The sequence below is a fragment of the Calypte anna genome, chromosome 3 (assembly GCF_003957555.1).
Source record: "Calypte anna isolate BGI_N300 chromosome 3, bCalAnn1_v1.p, whole genome shotgun sequence".
Taxonomy (NCBI): domain Eukaryota; kingdom Metazoa; phylum Chordata; class Aves; order Apodiformes; family Trochilidae; genus Calypte; species Calypte anna.
Window position 1 is genome coordinate 55,806,561 of NC_044246.1, and position 22,618 is coordinate 55,829,178.

The window sequence follows — 22,618 nt, forward strand, 5'->3', positions numbered from 1 at the left end:
CTCCTAACCTCCAGCTCTGCTCACCTCATTCATATATAAGCCTTGTATATCATATAAGGATACATTAGGCAATGGCATAAATCAATTATTTGAAAAAACATAGTATGACTTGCTTTTAAGATATTTTAATTAGTTGTCTGCATGAATGCATTACACCAATGAAATTCAGGCCTTGCACTTTTAAATATCACAACAGAAGAAAGCCCCCTTTACACTCCTTGGCAACCTGAAGCCTTTTGTTCCTGAATTCATCAAATAGATTTGTGCAAAGCATTAGGCATTTTTCCAATTTTGTCGCCAGCAGCCTTCTGGTAAAACACTGCAATTGTGTTCATTTATATCCAAGCTGTTCACTACTTGCTAATATTTATGTGAGCAGTTTTGGATTTCTGTACATCTACCTAGAAATAATTCCTTCTCTTGCAAATATGGGCTGCAGTGAGAGTATTTAGCACGGGGAGAATCACTCTGTCTCTAAATGTACTAAGAATTCTCATTTGCACTGGCTTAATGGCAGTCACCAAACTTGAAAACCAGTATCATACGACACATGTTTTTTTCTCCATGGGTATATTAATGACAATTCTATTCACCCTACTTTGGAAAATGTTATTAGAAAAAGATTTTTAAAAAAGTTTAAATATGTTCAGCTTTATTAGCACATCACATCAGCAAAATTCTTCTAGTAAAACTTCTCCATGGAAGAAGTTTCAGTCATCAAGGTCAAAAAGACCAGACTGACCAGAAGACTTCTGGTTCTGGATTTCTGCAGCAGATGACATCTCCAGTGATTGTCTGCAACCTCATATATGCATTTTCACAGTATATATGCTGGAAATGAAGTTTTTTTTCTGGAATAGAAAAACTTGAGTTGTGAAGACTAAGTGCCACAGTAGTCCATCACTAGACTTCCCTGGGATTTTTTAAGTGATGCCACAACACATGCATTAATTACTACAACCTGTTTCCTTCTCAGAATTAAATTAAAACCTTTCAATATGAGAGGGTGAGACATGCAAGGGAAGGGTGAATGTCACACCACACTTAGGAATGGAGACAGACATAGAAGCTATAAGGATTCTGTGGAGTCCCGTGGTATTGCAATTTTCCTTTTGCCAGATGCTTGCAAGACTCTTGAAGCTTCAAACTACCATACTTTGGATATACACAAGGGCATAATTGACCATATATATAGTAAAAATAACATAAGCATTGCACAATTATCCACCAACCAACAATTCCAGCAAATGGAGCAAGAGAGAAAAATACTTTCAGTATTTTTTTTAGTTACTGGATTTAATTTGTAGATTTTTTTCTTTCCAATGGCAAAATATGTTGTAAGAATTTTATAGATAGAAAATGTCCTGCAAACTCTCCATTGAAAACAGGGGCTTTTTTTTCATGGGTTAATTATACTGTAAGCTTCTTTATGTAACATGGAAAGTGTTCCCAGAAGAAGTATAAGGATTCTAAGCACTTGAAAAAGAAGAAAGGTCATTATATGAATTTGTTTCAGCCTATGTTAGGGTGGTCAGGAGAGTTATGGACCACCTGGTAAACGACCTTAAACAGTATAAGAAGAGAAACAAACAGGGAGGACATTGCTCTGGTACTACGTAAGTATATCTCAATTTTGATGTACTCATTCTGAGAGATTTAAGCACTGGCACTGTCCCCAGCACAGTGAAAGGGCAAAACTGACAAGTATTTTGTTCATGTGGATAAAAACAGAATCCTCACATCAGCATAAAAGCACGGCTCCTTTTCCTGATTGTTTTTGGCACAGCCAGTTGTCATACTGATGAATTTCAGATGTTAGTATTGGAGAAACTGCTTATTCTCCGAGGAAGAACATACACGTATTATGGAAATATTCATCCAGCTGTTTATACTACTTTCAGGATTATGTTAGATTGTTTACATTAGAAAGATAACATGATTAGAGTGGACAGGGGGTTTTTTGGACACACTGATATTTACTCACAAAGAATGTACCAAAAGTCCTTGGCAGCCCAGACACAGCAGACAGCATACCAGCAACAGGCACGCTCACTGTTCTGAGAATCACATTCTGCTTTTATGGGAGTGTTGGGATGACACAATGCCTTTCTCTTCTGCCTTTTAGAGCTCCTAGCTTACTTGCAGCTCATCGTCTCACATCTCATACACTTCTTAACACATAAGCAGCCTGGAATCCCTAGGCTGTACTTAACAATCCTTGCAAGGGAAAACTGTTTTCCTGCCAGCTGACAGGCTCTTTCAGCACAGCTCGGTGCTGGAGTGGTGGCTTCTGCTCCTCCCAGCTTTACTGCTTTCAGCTTCAATCTTCACTTATGCTGGAAGAAATGCATCAGCTTCAATGAGCTTCTGCAAGTGTTTACATACCAAATATCTGTTTGAGAGTTTTTTCTGTTTCTACAGCACACAACTGTGTTTTTTAATCTGGGCTACTGCAGTACTTAACTTAACTGTGTGCTAATTTTACATGACATTGTGTCAAGCACTTCCTGTACTAACAGAGGTCTGTTGGCTCTTCCTTCCTCTCTTTTTGGTTACTCGAGTGATTATCTCTCCAGTGGAGCTATTACTTAGGTAGCTAATAATGCTAGAAAACTATGTAACATGCCAGCTCTTCAGCTGGTGTAAACTGACGTAATTCCCCTAAGACTAACAAGCTGCTTAATTTACTGCACCTGAAGGATATGGCCCTGCTACGGTTATGTGGATGGTGAATGAATATCTCGTGTTTTTTTGTTTGAATAAGCAAAGCACATCAAGATGGATTTTTTTTAGCCACCCTAATCCTCATGAGCATATTAGATACAGAAACTAGCACAACTTTAATGATGCCAGCTGCTGTTCAAGCTAAGATTCTCAGAGCACTGAGAAAGGACTTGGGGGTGATGTAGTAGAATGAGAAGCTCGACACAAGCTTCAGTGTGTGCTCACATCCAGAAAGCCAACTGGATCCTGGCCTGCATCAAAAAGAGCCATGGCCCAGCAGGGTGAGGGGAGGTGATTCTGCCCCTCTATTCCGCTCCTATGAAGACCACACCTGGAATATTGCAAAACTGCTTATGGAGCCCCCAGCACAGGAAAGACATAGACCTGCTGGAGAGGGTCCAGAGAAGGGCCACACAGATGATCAGAGGGCTGGAGCACCTCTGCTATGAAGACGGACTGAGAGAGTTGGGGATATTCAGGCTGGAGAAGAGAAGGCCAAGGGAGACCTTATAGCAGCCTTCAGGAGGGGGCAGTCTACAGGAAAGACAGGATGGGGCTTTCTGGCAGAGAGGGTAGTGATAGACAGGGAGTAATGGTTTTAAACTGAAGAGGGTAGATTTTACTTTAGATAACAGGAAAAAATTCTTCACCATGAAAGGCAAGTAAGATACTGGGATAGTTGGGTAGTAAAGAGGTAGTAAGATACTGAATAGGTTGCCTAGGGAGGTTGTTGACCTGCCCCCCTCCTTGGAAGAGTTCAAGGCCAGGTTGGATGAGGCCTTGAGCAACCTCATCTAGTGGGAGGTGTCCCTTGCCCATGCAGGGGATGGGATCTTGATCTCTAAGGTTCCTCCCAACCCTACCCATTCTGTGATTCTCTGATTCGGAATCTGGTGGGAGTTAAAGATTTGGGGTAACATAGCAAAGGTTCAGCAAGCCTTAACACAAAAGTTTCTGAATTAATATATATGCATATATAAAACATTAAAATACAAGTGATACTGCTACTCATACTGGGGATTAGTCTTACTCTAAATGGAGGAATATCTTCCAAGACTATTTAACTTTAATGGTGCTATCCATGAACATAGTGTACTGTTCAGTTTGTTCATTAAGAGGTAATTATTTTGCTTTCATAATATACTGCCTATAGGTTATACAAACAGAAATGGCTTCCTGACAGATCTTTCCTCTCTTGCTCATTGAACACAGCTGAGAGCCACTGCATCTTTCATTTCCAACTGTAAGTAATTTTAACCCTTATCCTCTTACTTGAATATTAAAATATTTAAGAGGAATAAAGAAATAAGCAATTTTGTATAATCAGATTGTGTAGATTTTTTTGTAAGTTACTTGATTTTTTAACTTCTAACAATACAGAGAGAGCTGCTATTTGTTCAAATAGGAAAACTTCTCAGAAATTTGCTTCCACTTTCAGAAGAGGACAGGTGGCTCCTAGAATTAATCCTACATTCATTTCATGAGCATGAAAAGACCTCAGTAGAAAGCAATATTTTAAACTCCCTCTGATATTATGTTACCTTTCTTCTTTTTAGAACTGCACATAAATTTGGTTGGCATTATCAGGACTACTTTTGTCCTAATGAATTGTACTTTAAAATATGTAATATCTGTGATAAATATATATTTTTTTAATTAAAGTTGTGAGTCTTGGGTCTGAAGATATAACTGCAAAAAGTCCATGCTCCGTGTCTCTACAGCAGCCAGCTAACCAACAGAAAATAAATATTATATAATAATAGAACAGTTCATTGTAACAACTACTATTCAGAATAAAGTGTGTGTCTTCAACAAAAAGAAAGCCTACTGAGAGCGTGCAACTGTAAACTCTAACCCTGAACTGGAATGAATAGGTTGCAGCATATGGGGCCTGTGAGTGATCATCCTAATGCCTTCGGTTACCTCACTGCCTTTTACTGTCACATGAGAGCAACTTCCTAATTAATGCTTTTAAACAACAAAACAAAGATGTCTTGTGTTAATTGTACCCTTATGTACTAGAGAAAAAAGCATGAGTGTGGGGTTTTTGTAGTTCTTAGGCTTTTAAAATCTAAACATTTCTCCTGTATTTAAGGAAGGGAAAGAAAGGTCAAGTAACTGGAACAAGAGTAACCATTTTGCAATGTCAGTTCATCCCTGGGAGTTTTTTCTAGAAGCTGGAAGAAGAGAAGGTCTTGAGAAAGTTCTGCCTCCTGCAGAAACTCCTCCCACTCCTGGGTGTTCCCCTGGGTCAGAGGTCCAGACTCCTCTAGTTTCTGATGTGACTAGGTTCCCTCTCATGGTCCTCATTTAAGTGTTCACATCCCTCTGCAGGTACACTGGCCTGATGGACAGGTCTCCTGCTTCCAAAGGCTTCAGCATAAGCCCTGAAGGGAGAGGCAATGTTAGGCCCTAAAAGCTTTATATGTGAAAAGCCCTTCCAACTCACTTGATGTCATCCCCTAGAATAAATTAATTTCTTTTTATCCAAAGAAAAATAAATTAGTTACAAAACATACAAGAAAACTCTGAAGTTTTATCCTGCAGCCTCCCCATCCTTCTCTTTCGTGGAGGACCCGATTCCTCCAAGAAGTGCTCTTCTAATCCTTATAGGATATTTCCCTCTAACATCTATAAGAGGGATGACATGCCTTGGGTTTACTTACTTCGTACATAGCTGGCATTAAAGCCTTTCTTTTGTATGCTGAAATCACTTTTAAATGACACAATCATTTCATTTCCGGTAGAGTTGTAGGATAATCCTTTGGCAGTGATGCCACAAAGGTTCATTGGGCTTTCACCATTGTCTAATGTCAGTGAATCATAAATGCAGCCCGGAGCCTCTTCAATGTCAAAGTCTATAAATGTCAGCTGTATGATGAATCCATGAGGTGCTCGAATGATCCACTTGCACGCTTGGCTGTTGGGATAATCACTAGGGAAGCAAGGGAGAAGTGAAAACTCCAGAGGGTTCTGTTAGCACGATCCTACAGTCATAGCATCCATGAGCTGGCAACAAAAACAGAGAAAGGCTGGAGATCAGGTAGAGGAGATAACTTAACAGGAAAGTAATCATCAACACAATAACTAAATTTTCTTTCCACACAGAAAAAGATAAACAGATGGGAGGAAGACAGACAGAAAATGGCCTGGTTTCTAGCAGGCAAAATGCTGAAGGAATAGTACAGTGAAACAGTATTTATATAAGAAATCCTAAAGAAAAGAAAATATAAATGATGGCTCTCTAAATACTCAGTTATTCAAAACAATATGTATTTGCTATATATTTTGACCCGAGAAAGGCAAAGCAAAAGCAAAATTTTTTGAATTCACAGAGACAAACAATTCTTAAGCTGTGACTTCTCAAAAGATGACTAGCATCATTTACATTTTTTTGGCTGCTGGTCTGATGCTGACTGGTGGCAATTCCAGCAGCTCTCTGTCATGCTATTTGTTTCCAGTGGAATGTTCCCTGGAATGCAGCAGCACAAGAGATGGGTTGAAGAGTAAGCAGAAGTAGCAGCTCTGCAGAGCTCCCAAAGGTTAGTCATCAGCATTTCCGGCAGATGCTCTCCACATCACCCAGAAGGGGAGCTTCCTGGTGAAAACTACTCCACTCTTCCCATGCTGACTCAGCTCCATTGACACAGTTGTGGCAGTCAGGCTTTGACAACTCTTATCTATTTCTCATACTGCTTTGCTCAACATGCTGTACTTATCCACAAGAATTTCAGGCCTGGTTAGTTATATTGATATAATTATCGTGAACTGCCTCCTGCTTAAGACTGCAACAGTCTGCCAAGTAGCATGAGCGAGCTATTTGGGAACTGAATATCGCCAATAGATTCAATGAAAGAAACGAACTGGTACATGTATACTGAATTACTTTGCAAACATTTTTTTAGGCCAAAATCCTGTGTCTAGTACTACAATTATGAAAAAAAATTAGACAATGTGAACATGCGTTATTAGTTGCCCAAGCTAAAAGCAACTAAAAAAGTTCTCAGGTGTAAACTACAGCTATAAAATAGGAACGAACGTAGTAAGCTCCTACAAAGAGCCCTTGGTGTTTCATTCCACTGCTTGGGTCCTGGTACTGTTCTGTCACATTCAAGTGGTGTTTGGCCTAAGCAAACAGACCCTTACTCTGTGAAGGGGCACAGCAAATGAAGCAACAGTTTACATCTGCCAGGAGAATTACAGCACTTTTATAATTTTTATTGGCAAATCACAAATTTGCAGAGCCCCAAAGAGGTAAAGAGACAAATACAGTCTGGTTGCATTAGATAAGATCAGGGGGAAGCTTATTTATTCAAATGAGGGAGAAAAAAAAGGTGTTTGAAAGATTTACAGATAGCTTTTTTGGCCCTCAGGACACTGCAAAACTTCTTCTGTGTAGTACAAACAGAAGCTTGCCTACTCAATTGCTCTGCAAATCCTTACGGTCAGAGGACTATGCTCACCTGCCCATAAACTCTGCTGTTCCATTTATTAACCAGAGAGGTAATATTTACTTATCAATACAGTGGCTATAAATCCTGCAGTTGTACAAACAGATGATAGCTTTGTCCAGTGGATTTTGTCCAGATAGTTATGGTTTTCCAGAGAACCACCCTAGATGGAGAGGAGAAGGGAGAGGATAAGCCTGCCCTAGGCCAGAAGCCACTGCTGTCTCCTAGTCCAGGGCGAGTGAGCCTCTCCCAAGGCAGAGCAGCTGGAAGGCTCAAAAATTCACCCTCCTGCCTTCCTTATTGCTAGCATGAGGGCTATAGGGGCTGAGGATCTGGCAGCACACCACACCCACTCTCCTACTCATTCCTCCCAGAGAAATAAATGACAGAGCAGCGTGGCCAGCTGATGCCCTGTGCATCCAGATGGACCTGAAGGCAAGGACTAAGCTGTTAAATGATGTAAATACATATAGGAACAAGGCTGTTAATGCAAACTCATTCAGCCTTGGACCCATCAACTAAATCTTAAGGGCACTAAAAAAAAAACAACCAGAAAAAATATGCCACTTGGTATATTGGTAGAATATTACATTCAACCTGAGACTGGAAAAGTCAATTTAGTCCATCTAAAAGAACACAGACATTCAGAAGAGAACCCTGTCCCTATGAATTCTATTGATCACCAACACCCATAACAGGACCTTCTTTTGAGTACTTATCATTGTTTCCATAGCTGTGTAAAAAAAAAAAAATCATCAGCACATGTAACAAAAATACTTTTATCCCTGTTGTCTGTCACCATAAATAAAACCCCATAATGTTATTTATGTTACTGTATTTTTCCTCACTTAATCCTTTGACTAACATGTTTTCATTTTATTATATCCATATTGTTTTTTTGGGTTTCACAGAATTAACGCAAAAAAAACAGCCCCTATATTTAGATAGGAAAATAAGTGCTTAAAACTTTACATACACAGAAGAAACAGATTTGGTGAGGAAAATAGTTTACGTTTTTGAAGTGGGTTAGTTCCATTTTGGCATAGTAGCTATTCTGTCCATGACTGCAATTTGAAGGAGAAATAACCTGTTTTCATGCAAATGTCCACAGTAGTAAGTAAAAAGAAAAGAAAACAAACAACAAAACTATATATAAACAGAATGGTTTTGAATGGAACTTTTTGCACCACTGCTCATGAGACAGTTATTTTTCTATAAACACCACCTATTTTACTCATTAAAGAGAAAAATTGCTGTGGCAACCCCAGGCTGTCAGCCAAAGCTGACGGATATTTTGCAATCCGATTGGCCCAGAACAGTTCTGAACTGTGGATACTGAACACTTGTTGCAATACACACCACAAACAATCTGAGATATTTTATTGATTTTAATGGGAACAAATTAGGTTCGATGTTCTTGGTCAGGAAACCCACATATGCAGAACTTTCCTGTCAAGTATTTTTTACCACCCTAGGCCAAAGGAAATTCACTTTCTAAATATATTTTATATAATAAAAGTCTTCATTTTGTCCTACTCTTTCTTTCTCCTAATGAAAATGAATGCCTTCCCCATATGTTGAAATCAGGCACTTGATTTCAAAATTTCCTAAACTGAAAGTTTCACTGTGCAATTCATTTGTCTTCACCATGAAAATACCCTGGAGTATGGTTTTCATTGTGTAGCTACTTTTTTTTTTATTCATTTTTCTGCAAGACTCACGCTTCCGATAAGAAAAGAGTAATTAAGTACTTAGTGTGACACTTCAACACTACACTAACAAGGAAAATTAATAAATTCCTCTGGAGTAACTTAGATAACTGAAGTTATCTAAGTGATTCACAAATGTCATTTTACTTAAGAACGGGAACTGACTTGAGGAGAAATGTTTTTTTCCCTCCTACCATGCCCATTTTATAAGGATAAATACAGGCACAAATATAATGGGCAAAAATTTCTGAGGATTTTGGGTTCCTAATCTGAGAAATGACAGTACTGATTTTCCTTTACTACTTATTATTTGTACAGGGTTTTATATGTCCAAAGCACACTTGGACACGACTTTAAACTGCAGCTAGGAGAGCAGTCTGCCAATCTGGCCCACGGTAGAAAATCCAAAAAAAAAAGTACATAGTGGTCAATGGAAAATTTTGGTTAAAACTATTTGGCCATCTTCAATAGGAACTTATCAGTAAAGGCAGGGAAAGTATCCCATTCTCATGGTTGCCAATTTTCCTAACTATGAGACAATTCCCTCTCTTCTATGAGTCTCCTGCCTATTCCACATACACACCTTTGAATTTCTATCAAGAAGAAAGTATCCCATACTGGTCTTTCCTGTACCATGCTGAATTATCTGAAGACTAAGCTGAAGCTAAGGGGCAGAGGCAAACATTAAGTGACTAATTAAAGACTGCACCAAACAAACAGACACGTGCACATGCAAACCTCATATCCTATGGAAAAAAATTAACTGCCCAGCTTGCCCCATCTACAGATTTTGTCTCTTTAGAGCTCCAGCACAGAATTCCGCCACTTGAACTCATGAAGACACCTGAAGGCACTGCGATACACAACTTGAAACTGACTTTCAGAACCCATTTACAGGCAGCTGAAGCCAGAGTTAAATGCAGAGTTACAATGCTGAACTACATATTTGGGAAGGAAACCTTCTTTATATAACCTCATTTCATACATTGATACTTCTCTATTTTTGATTTCTTGTTACATGACTAACACATTCCTGTACATGCCTCCAAAATCTCTGTTAATACTTGTATTTTCCTCTAGCTCCTCACACTTCTCTACTTCTCTTCATTGTCAGTATTTCTTGCCAAATCCTGATCTTTTAACCTCTTACATTCTGAATTTCTTTCTCAGGCATCAGTTTCTACTTCTACCTCTCCACTGCCTTCCTTTCTGCACTTACTCAACCTTGGAGAAATTCTGGACAACAAATGTTGTTTGGCCCAGCTTTTTAAAAGAACAAAAGCAATCCAGCTTGGGACATGCCTCTTTGAGTCCTAAAGACTTCAAAGTTTGTGAAGGTCAAGATCAAAAGAAAACATCTGCACTTGCAATTCGTGCATTATCCTGCTTGTTTTCACATTAAGTTACACACTGTATTGTGTTTTTCTTTTTCATGCTGTAGCATGCAGCGGGTCTTTTCCACCTGGCAGAAGTGTAAATTACTACATGTGTGTAGTCAGAGGCACAGGATACCAATGACAGCCAATGAGGGTTGAATCAACACTAAATGTTATTTTTCTAAAATCCATTAAAGGCTCCTGTCCTAAAATTAAGATAGAATGCTGCTGGATTCCATTATGGCATGAAAATTACCACTACTTCTCTTTGTAGGAACACAACTTTTGTGTGAAAATAACCAGGAATAAATTTATGTAGCTCTGGGAACAAATGTATAGAAAACAAAATAGTTTAACCCTAGTCTTATTCAAATGAAAATTCTGCCCGACAGAATTAGGTCAATCCTAAACCACAGAAAATCTTAGCTTCAGTACCTAGCACTTTAGACACAAAAAAGCAGTACAGAACTATTTGTTTTCATGGAGACATCATAAAATCTTTAAACACTTTACATACATTTGAAAATGTAGCACTTCTACAAGGATAGTGATTTTAAACTAAGAAAGAGAGAAGCATGGGGAGGTGTAGGCACTTGCAAATGTGTGGCAAAGCCTAAAATAGAAATGAAACCTTACAATCATTTACTGTAACAGCATGAAAAAAAAACCAAAACTATTTTGATTAACATTAGGAAAAAAGTTTTGCTTTATAATAAGCAATTGATTGTTGGGATTTTTGTTTCTATTTAAAGGATACCACAAAAGTGATATGGCCAAACATTAGGTTAAATGTATTTATGACTCCAAATAGATGGATGAATGAGGTCAGCAATGGGCGCACCTGCAGACAAGCAAGAGGAAGGGCCAAACCACCAAGATGTGGGTGGGCTGGAATGGCTACAGAACAAACAAACCTGTGTTATTCCAGTGAGACACAAACACTAAACCCAGAACAACTATCATATGGCAAAGGCTTAAACAGTAGCTTATCTTCACTTAATTCTGGATGTAAAGAGGATCTGTACATCCTCAGGAAGACCTATATGTGAAATATAAATATATTACTTGCAAATAAGTGTCTGGACATAAAGTCATGCTTTTATACTCATGTATATAATTTCTTTACAAATTTTTAAGTAAAACATTAAGCATAACAGTCTTCTGGGGCCTCTGCACACCAAACCATGTTGTCTGTGCTTTGTGCAACCCACAATTTGATCAAGTGCTGTCTCAAAGAGTGCAAATGAGGAGGTGGGGCAGGTTTATTTTTACTTCTTTATTTACTTTTCACATTGTAAGAGTTGTTTGATCTTCCCAAAAGAACCTTATTTTGCTACAGTATGCTGGCCTGATGAAAATTACCATACGAAACATATAATTTAATCTTAGCATGCATTTTAATCCTCAAATTAAACAGACAATCCTAATTTAACTATTTAAACATCCAAATTAAAAAAAATAATAATAAAAGAAAAAAGTAAAATACAACAGAAGAAAAGTATTATCTCTGAAGCAAACTGACAGGAAGTAAAACTCTCATCCTGATGAGTACAAAAGTTTGTCCCTGCACATATGGCAGTACAGGACTGAGGTCTACTGGTTGGAAATACGATTGCATATAAATGTATATGTTCTGTGACACTTGTAATAATAATAATGAACCATTTCTACCTCAGCATTTCTGCAGTGAGCACAGCCCTGAATTCACAAAAAACTTGAGCAAATCCTAAAATCTCAAAGATGTGATTTATATTTAAGCATGGACTTAAAATTGAGCAACTGTTTAAAGCCCTTTCCTGCACAATGATGCCTTTCAGTCCTGTGTTTGAAGTTTTATAGATCCATCTTCAGCCCTGAAGGCCCTTAAGGCAGACTGGGACGGCTCTGTCACTGTTCCTGTATGAAAACCAGGGGGGATGCACTGCACAGACCAAGATGGGAGGAGGGCTGTGCCATCTTCTCTAGTGCTCATCATTTTCTTTTCTTTTTAGGGAGAGGAGTAATATCTGGACCAACATATGCAAACACTTATTCAGTGAGAGAGATCCCCTCTCAGATACACAGGTTGCACACGAAAAGCTGGTAAGCATTTGACTAAATAATTGTCACGAACCATTTTACACCTGCCCTGGTGTCCACACAGAAATTCAGTCTTCCTTCCTTTACTGACCAACCCACTGAGCACATTGTAGATGTTGCTGACTGAATCTGGGGTGAGTGAGAGCTTAGTCTTGTACATCAAAGTGTGACAGAAATAGTATCTTTCAGTCTTCCCAAATTACTTTCTGCATAAGGACTAGAAGAGGCAAGGTTTAATTCTAGTTCAGTCATAAACTTTTTAAGCGTCATCAAATCTCTTATTCCTTTCCCTTTCCACTTAAAAACAGAAGCAATAATCTGAGGGTAGAGTTCAAACCCCTCCTATCACCCTTTCTTAGTAGTTTGTTGTATTAACTTCCAGCTCTGCAAAGGGATCAGTAGCAGGCTTTGATGGCAGATGACTTGTGTGAGGAGACACATACTGCAGCTCTCCTTTGAGGGTTTTTAAATTTTTCAGAACACTGAACAGTAAGACTACTGGTGACTAACATACCTGGCAGTGTAGTGCAGGTCATCAAAAAATGAAACCCGGTACAAAATTTCTCTACAACATTCCGAAAACAATTTTTTATATGAATAGGTGTTGAATAAAGAGCATCCGTAACACGATGAACATCACCAGTTTTCATGTGAAACCACCTGCATAGATTCATCAGTACTATCACCTGTGTAAGCCAAAAAATAAAAATTTCTAAGCATACAAGTGAAAATGTCAATTACTCTGCTTAAAGTTGCAACACATAATCAAATGCATTTTGCACAGAATGAGTATAATAAAGATGTAATTGGGAAGAATCTTTCATCTCTGTGTTATTCTTAGTGTGCAAATGCAACTTTGTTGTCTTTGATTTTAACACTATTTTAAGCACTCTTACAAATTCACTCCAGACTCCATTCTGCAGCATTCTCACTGCATCATATGCATAGTACTCCTTGTACCCAGCAAGAATTTAAAGCCTCCATATTCCTGACTGGAAGTATCACATAACCCTGGCAGAGCCTTTTATAATTCAATGAAAGACAAGATTGTGCTCTCACAAAATAATTCAACAATCGAGTTTTGGCACTGCAGCAGGAGACAAAGAGGGTACTATGTCCTGGCCAGTCATATCAGCTTGCCTCACATCTGCTTTTGCTGATGTATTTTATGTCCTTTAAATGGCTGAACTGGCTGGTGCACAGAAGTATGATGAAATAATAGTAATTAAAAAAATCTCCTCACAGATTGGTATATAGTACACATATGAAAATCTAACTGTTTTCTTTGAAGTCATTATTGTCACTTCTTGGTGGTCTAACACTTATTGCTTATCAAATTATTAACAAATTAAGGTTTTTGACACATGAAATTAAACTGATTATTTTCCCTCCTTTGTAAGACAAGAAAAATGCACTTAAGCGATTAAATTATATGTGGTGAATTGAAAACTGATATAAGTCAATGTTTTCTCTTATGTTACAATATACAGCCCATACGGAACTCTGATCTGAGCAGGTACCATAAAATTCTGAAACCCAACAGGCACTTTTCCAAGTATCAAGTAAAACCTCTGAATCCTTCAGTTATATAATAATTGATAAGAAGAGATGCAACTATATGCAATTGTAAATCTCCTGGCTTAAACTTGAACAGCATTAATAGCCCCCCGTGATGGCAGGCATGATCCAGGCTATGGGACTTGACTGCCCATAGGGCCACAGCACACGGATGATCCAGCACAGCTGCAACCAGCCCAGCCAGCTCTTCAAAACCCTTCCTGGACACAGCCCAGCACAGGGCAGGGACCATTCCCAACACACAACCTGAATAGCCTTGTTTTTATAAATCTGTGCCTTTGGGACATGGCATGAGCTGGCCTCTGAGGCAGAGAACATCCCTAGGCATACCTCATGTGCTGGAATAGAGGTTGCCAGTCATGTGTGGGAAAGGGAAAGCAGTCACGAGAGGCAGAGCATGAGGCCTTATCTTGTGTGTCTTACATTGGAGCCAAGATAGCAGCTCTCGCTAGGTTTGGTGGCTCAAACTCTACATGTAAATTCAGGAGAAACAGGTGGCAGTACATCCGGTTCTAACATGATAATCAAATTATCTTTCAGGATAGACTGGAGGTCAGTAACACTAACAATGTACCAAAAATTCAGGAAGAGCAAAGCTTAATTTTCAAATCTGAGGTTAAGATTAGAAAAGCAGAAGTGAGAATAGTACATTACTGACTCAGGAAACATGAACAAGGGCAGTAATTGGCTACTACTAAACTCAGCAGCAGGCTTTTCACCACAACGAAGATAGCAGAGACTGATCTGCACTTCCTTATAGTACAACTGTATAACATGGTCCTGCACAGAGAGATTTTGTTATTTTTTTCAAAAATAAATGTATAAAACATAGCATTATTCTGAATCCTTTTCACAAGGGACATGGATGGACTGGAACTTTACACTGATTTGGGGCATACCATTCATACACAGGCTGTTAAAGATTTTGTGCTGAACATATTAGGGAACTGAACTCTTGACTTCTCAAGACTAACCTAGAACTTCTAACCTCAAGACTAACAACTTCTCAGATCCTAAAAATCCCTCAAACTGAGTCAGACAAGTATTGACATTACTGGTATTTGTTACATGACAGATCTCCAAAACATGAGAGCCACGGAAAGATCAGAGCTAATGCTCTTCACTCTCGGAAGAGGATGCCAGCACAATGCAGAGACCATTAGAAATTCTGTGTATTTACAGATATCCCATACTGGCCCCAGGCCCCATTTTATACTGAAATTCAGTAGGTATTTATTTCTGTTGGGTTACCATTGCCACTAAAAGCTCTTACCCTTCTTGATCGCTCTACCACAAGGATCCTACTTCCTAACAACAATGGACTTCATCATAGCAATGACTCCAGTAAGTTTTGATTGATCTGGGAAATTGAGGGAACTAGCTACAATAGAAGAAAATATGTTCAGAGCCAGGGTGGGGGCCCTGCACTGCCTGTTTCCCCTTAGTTGTTTGGTTTTGTGCCAATGAAAATGAAAGTCGAAACAAACACACTGACTGGGTAAATCTGCCCTGACCCACATGAGTGGAGTTCACACTGTAGACAAAGTTATGGATTTCCCCCAGAGGGAGGGGGTAATGTGAAAATCCTGTGTTACACCCATTGTAACTTAAGAATATTTTCATTGGCATTCCTGTGATAATCTTATAAAAATAACAGAATTGAGTTGCTAGTTTTGGCCTGAGTTGAATTTTTTTTTTTCCACAACGTAGAAGTTTGAAACAAAGAATATTAATGATAGTTCAGTTTAGATATAGTTAATAAAGTATTAATTAGTAAGTACACTAGCTAGTACAATAACACACGTCAGTAGATTAGGTTAGGAAAGGGATAGGGTGGGAAAAGGCAAGTGTTCTTTGAGTTCCTGAAACATAATGGTTTCAAATGTGATCTACTTATCACACTGCATTGTAAATCATGTGGAGATTTAGAAGAGCAATGATGATCAAGAATGTAATTTCTTTATGCACTTCAGCAAGAAATTCTGGAGGCTGGCTCCTAAGTGTTCACTGTTACAAAGAGGATCACATCCTCAACTGGAGTAAATCCATGAGCACAGTGAGCTTCAATAAAGCTAAACCGGGCTGTACAACCTGAGAAGCTGTATAGCTAAATGATTTCTTGTGTACCATTTGCACAGGAAAGTGTAATGCTTGCCTGGAAGGCTGTTCCAAAAATCACGGGGAAAACAGCTGACAATCTTTTAGTGATGCACAGTCTATAGGAATTTGAGATCTTATCAAACTGCACTAGGTAAATTAATGTCATAACTGAGCACAGGTCATATTCTTAGTAAAATTCCATTATAATGCTGCATTCAAGAAATACATCTTCTCTACATATATACTGGACACAGAGCAAATAAATTGTAAAGATGAAATTTCTGGGTAACAGAATATTTTGTGCAATCAAAGAAAAAAAAAACTACGTCTTCACTGAGTGCTTTACTCAACAAATCCAAACAACACCCAATATCCAAAGCAGTTTTTTTTGGACCCAACTGTCCTTATGCTTATAAGAGCATGGTTCAATGGCCAAGTTTTCTTTTCTAGGCTGCAATACTGGAATGCGTTTTCTGGCTGCTACTATCAATAATCTGTATAAGCATAATTCTTAAGTCTTAGGAAGGCCTCTAGAGAATGCCAGGTAGGGGGGTTATTGTACTTCTAGTCAGTGATAGTCTTGAAGCTTTGTGTGTTTATAGGCCAAATTTTGGGCCCAGAAGTTTAGGGTTTTGTTTTTTTTTCTTTTTTTAGAATTTTTTAGCTATCCCAGAAAATCTATTATTAATAATCTTAACGATCTCTTGCAGTAGAGGTTGAAACTATGTTTTGTAGTGTAACAAGGTGTAACCAGTTGTTCCAGCAGAGACTCACGAGCAATGCTCTAAGCCTACGGCTCTCAGAGTTGACTAGCCCAGATCAGTGCTGCTGCTGCTGCTGCTGCTGCTGCTGCTGCTGCTGCTGCTGCTGCTGCTGCTGCTGCTGCTGCTGCTGCTGCTGCTGCTGCTGCTGCTGCTGCTGCTGCTGCTGCTGCTGCTGCTGCTGCTGCTGCTGCTGCTGCAAGAGCAACTGGCCTCTCTGCTGGCTAGCTCGGGACTGAGCTGAGCTTGTGTCTCAGGCCTCACCTTTTATTGGCCCCCTGGTCCTGCTCATGCACAGTGGGGGCCTGCCCTAATTAGGCACAGGTGGGCTTAACACAAGCTCATGCCCACTCCCTGGCAATTAGGGGCACTTGGTTACACCTTGTTACACTACAATGTTTTGCTAGTGTTAAACAAGATAGAGAAATTACAAAACACAATTCATTTACGTCGGAATTCACATGATACCAAAGAGAAACATCAATCCCAAAGCAATTTCAATCAGAGGTTTTGAATATTTTTAGGGTTTTCTTACCTGTCCTTTCAACTAGTTTTCAAAGTATCTATTTCATTATTATTTGGGCTACTTATATTTCAGTACTTTAATATTTTCTGGGTCCTTTCAGTAAGCTATTAAAAAATAGATGCTGTCAGTAATATATCTGTCTCATCTGCTCTGCAAGAAGGAGCAATCTAAGTCAAAATATATGTGAAGTTAGAACCTATTTATTAATTGCAGCTTTCACCTCTTACACTTCATTTAGGGACTTGCTGGACATAGTGAAGCTACACAAGTAAAAGTGATATGAGAAATAATGTCTCAGTAGTTTGCATTGCTAATAATGGAATAATGCTAGATATGATATGGCAAGCTAGTATCTGTTAGGGATAAGTGTGTATATTTTTGGCATTCGGTGTTACTTTGACATCTCTACTACTGTTATATTCTCAAATGAGCCATTCACTAGTATTTATTTCAGAGACAGAACATCTAGAACTGCTTTCTTATCATGGTGTTTCTATCAGATGTGAAGATGGAAGGGAACGGCACACCTAGCTCAAAATAGCAATTCCTTCACTGCTGTATTACTAATTTCCACCCTGATTTGTTGGCATCCTTCTCCTTTACATAACAGCAGAGAAAGAAAACATTATTAACAAAGACACCAAAGCCCAAGTGCTTCCTACTGCTTCCCTTAAGCTTACAATGACTGATCTTTGTGTGACTACACCTGAGCCTTTTATTTTCACAAGTCCGTGGTATGTGATTTATTTTTCTAACCTCCCTCAAGTTCTCCAACAGCTCTAGCCACTGAAATGCAATCAATCACACATTCCAATGCTTTGTCCAATTCTATCCACTTTTTCTACCAGCTCCCTAGAGAAAAATATTCCATGAATGAATGCACTTCCAAGTTAGGAATTTGATTCTGATCAGACTACATGTATTTAACTCCTTCAGGATGCAGAGTGTGTGCCCCACTTCTCTTTTTGCATCTTGCAAAGAAGGATCACTGAAAGCAAGAAATTCACAAATTTTGAACTATGTCTCTCTTGTCCACTATGACTGCTTAATACATAAAACCCAGCAAATACTCTCTCTTTAACAAGAAAACTATGATAGATTTGACTAAGTTTTGCTTGAAAACTTCTCTGTTAGGTTTCAAAATACTTCACCTCTTGTTTTTATTATTTATCTATTCTACATCTTAATGAACAGGTTTCCAGATATCAATGTGATGTTTTCAACATGTATGCTGCAAGTTAAACTAGTAAGTTCAGAACTTGTATCACATTTAACTATGTACTAAAAAATTATCTCCCTACAGAAACTAGAAGAATTCAACTCTTCACTGAAAGAGGAATTCTGAAAACAGACTTTAAATTTCTTGATTCCCCAAGCTGAAATCAGCAAGTTATTCAGCTCATTATAAGAAAAAAGGCTTCTTCTCAGTCTTAGCTTTCTCTCTTTCTTGCTTTATGTGAGGGAACTTACACTATATCGTGTGGTGGTTCTGCATTCATCAGCATTATTTGGAACAACATCTAGAACACTTGCCACTGAATGGAAACTGCAGTTTTACAATTGACTTTCTCTATAATTTCTGAAACCAGACCAAGCCAATCAACCAAAGGAAACCTCTTTCATGTATCTGTTATTTACATATAAAGCAGACAGGAAAAAGGTATTTTGTTAGCTCTGGAAACACACTATAAGGAGGTTTTAAAAGATTAGGAAGCATAATGACAGGTGCATAGTGTTCCTTCAAATGAGACGGGAAGTGAGTATGAGACAGAACTTTATGGCATCATCCTCCTATAAAACTAAACGTACAAACTGTTCTCTCTTAATAATGACAATATACTAACATTTACAAACTTGTATCGTACCTTTACTTGATCTTTAACACACTGTACTGCACTAATTGCCTTAATTACTCAATTAATGTAAAGTAAACCCCAGGTTGCTGCCATATGCCTTCTGTCTGAGATTATTTTTTAAAATATTTTCCTGAAATATTAAAATCTGCAGTTGTTTTGCATCCAACAAAGCTTTCAAGGATAAAAAGACCACATGTCAACTTTTCAAAACTTAACATCCTTATTAATTTTTTCAGCTATTATTTCTAGTAAAATCCATGGTGAAAATGTTGAAGAGCTGCCACCAGTATTGAATATCTAGACAGTACCAAGTATATGGACTCCTCTGAGAATCAAGGCCTTGTTTGCTGGAAGGTTTATTATTGCTGAAATTTTCAAAGCCTCTAAAATTGAATTCCTCAAGGCCTGCACTATCCAGTGATGGAGCCTCACTGACATCTAAAAAAAAGCAGGCTTATTAAAAAAGGCAAATACAGAAGGGACCCTAATCAACCTCTATTATCAAACCTCACTCTTTGAAGTGCCCAGAGTGCTTACAATTCCCACTGCTTTCACATTGCTTACCTTTGATTATTTTTTTTAATTGGAATTTCTCTGATTCTGTAAACACTCAAAATCTTGAAGTTCATGATAATGTTACTTTTGAGCTAGCATTTGAACTGTGGTGCAAGCAATTGTGCAAGCCCAGATAATTAACCATGCCAGCATGGAGAGTATAAGCATACTTCTCAAAATGACGGAGGGGAATTTTGCCTCCTGAATGTAAACTTACTTTGCAGTAGCAGTCCATAACAAGACTTAGAAGTACACAACAGAGACTATAATTTTTTTCCCCATGTGTACAGGCTTGTGATTATAGAGTTAACTGCAAAGTCTGGAGGGAGAATGCAAGAGAAATAACCTAGTGTCACGGAACAGAATGATTAACAAAAATTTGCCATGTGTAACTATTAATAAAAAAGCAATAAAAAATAAAGCATATAAAAATTGTTATGGTAAACACCATTATATTACCAGTATGACCCTTCACAATGCACTAACTAGAGCAGAGCGAGGTATTTAACTGACCTCACATGGTAATTAGAACAAAGTGTTCTCAGGCTTCTCTCTCTCTTTTTTTTGGTAATTAGAACAAAGTGTTCTCAGGCTTCTCTCTCTCTTTTTTTTTTTTCTTTTTTTTTTTTTTTTTTTTTCTTTTTTTTTTTTTTTCTTTTTTAACCTAACATCTTCACATATGCTGTGGAACCTATTGAATGCAAACTGTAAACTTAGTTCATAAGTGAACCCATCAATGACTTTTATCCTACCTCTTTTAGGACTTATCTCAATGATCATTTCCCTGCATTGAAAATTCACTGCCAGGGCAAATGAAGTGTATCAGTGAAGTGTTCAAAAGCAGCCTGAGGAGCCTGGTGTGAATAGTGTCTGCCCCCACACCCGCATCCTATCATCCTATCAAGTACAAATTTAGGGTGAACTCTATTCACTGTTGTGTTCCAGATGTTCTGGATATTTTATCAGGAGTCCAGATAAACATGTAAAAACAGGAATTCATGGTAATAAATTTCAAGTTCTGAAGAAGTTTAAATGTATTAAACAAAGAAAACACATAAAATATAACTAACTGTTTTTGTAAGACATTCTACGCTTACTAGAAGCTTATCTCCTTTCATGGTCCTTGGCCAGAGCATCTAGTTTTAGGCTTCATCCAAAACTCCTTTACCTCAAATAAATGTTCTCACTGTTTACAGTGGGATTTGAATCAAACCTTATTGACTCAAAACCAAAATTTTTAATGAAAATAGCTGTTAATAAGGGAAACTTAGAGGGTGATATGATTGCTGGTCAGTTTCTGAAATGGAAACGTATTACCTATTTCAATATCTTCACACAAAAAAGTTCAAAAGAAAAATAAAGTTGCTTAAGGTGAACATCTTAAGTGTGGCCAGTTTTTTACATGGAATGTTTACTACCTATGAATGGTTATATCTAATCAGGAAACAGCAGGCAACAGAGTGAAAAAGTTCTTAGTACATCATAAATCTACAGTTTTAGTTTTGAGTCATTTTTCAACATGATCTGTAGCAGATCATACAGAGCACAGATAAATTCTGCATGAAGAAATAAAAGTAACCTGACTAATCATTACAACAATGGTGCCCTTGGTCCCTCTAACATCCATCTGAATGCAGAAAGTAAGAAAAGTTGTAAGATACTGAAGCTGATCAGAAAACATTTCCAGAGGGAAATAAAAGCAAGGCCTTATCTGGGCAATAGATTACCTTCATAGAGCTAGTGTCAGAAAAGGCAAGAAGTGGCCTAAAAGTGTAAAACTCACTGTTTGTCTTAATTGTAACAGAGAGTCATGATAGAAAAGCTACAGACATGGAAAATAAGGAAATAAGGTAAGGCAAACTGTAACACCATTTTGCTTGCTAAATGATCATATCATTGTACTTATACAGGGCAACAAAAGCCTGATGGAAAAACACTGAGAGCTATATCTAACCCTCCCTTTCTCCTATTTGTATCTCCTGAATAGTGCATCCAGAGAGCAAGAATGTTCCAAAATGTCTATTAGACCACCCTATGGGTAGGAGTTAAGAAAAGACATAGTAATGCCACAATGTATAGGCTGGAACGTGCTGTACAGACCTGCTAAGTCACAGCTCAGCATAATCAACAAGTTGGTAAGTGCTCCTTGCCATGCTATTGTGAGATTTTTGTAACGGGTATATTTCACTCATGCAAGCAAGAGGAGAATGAGTCATGAATTATTTCATTACAGCTCTGCAGAAATTAGTCCAACATCACAGCCGTGGGAGAGCCAAGCTGGACAGACTGTCAGAGCACTGAGGAAAAGGAGAAATAGTCCAAAACCATCATTAAGAAACACAGAGTAAAGAGGATAAAGTCTGTGTAAACAGGAAATAAAGGAAGTCTTGCATTTCACCCTGACCACAGTGTCTAATTGCCATGGATAAGAAAAATTAAACAATTCCTTTCACACCACCTACGTGCAAAACCAAGTAATCATGGTATTCTGCATGTTGTCATGTCATCCTAAATCCACCTTGCTACCATCCTGTGACAGCCGTATTTTTTTAATACAAGTCAGTGACTAAGTCTAGAACTATGGTACACTCCTGTGGCAGGAATGGCAGAATTTTTACATATTATCCAAATTTTATTTTGATTTATGAGAGGTCTACTTTGTTAAGACTAGGTCTTTGGTTAAGGGTTCAGACAATAAAACTGAGATTTTATATTTTCTTTCTTCTAGATTTTTCTGCCAAGAATTCTCATCTAGTAGCTCAACTAAGATACGCTTAACATAAAAAACTCATTGCAAATGTTTCAGTGAAACTTCCTGAACAGTATGTGCGAACCAACAGGGAAGTCTTCAGTACAGTTCAGGACAGCTTCAGTGTATTTCCAGTGTGCAGAGAAAAGCTGAT

General features: G+C 38.2%; 1 protein-coding gene across 1 annotated transcript in view; it reads right to left on the reverse strand.

The window, feature by feature from the left end:
• Positions 1 to 22,618, reverse strand: part of ADGRG6 (adhesion G protein-coupled receptor G6) — a 111,569-nt gene that overhangs the window by 62,857 nt on the left and 26,094 nt on the right. The window contains 2 exon segments of the mRNA XM_030448117.1: positions 5,391 to 5,673; positions 5,675 to 5,733. Coding sequence (XP_030303977.1) covers positions 5,391 to 5,673; positions 5,675 to 5,733 — 342 coding nt within the window.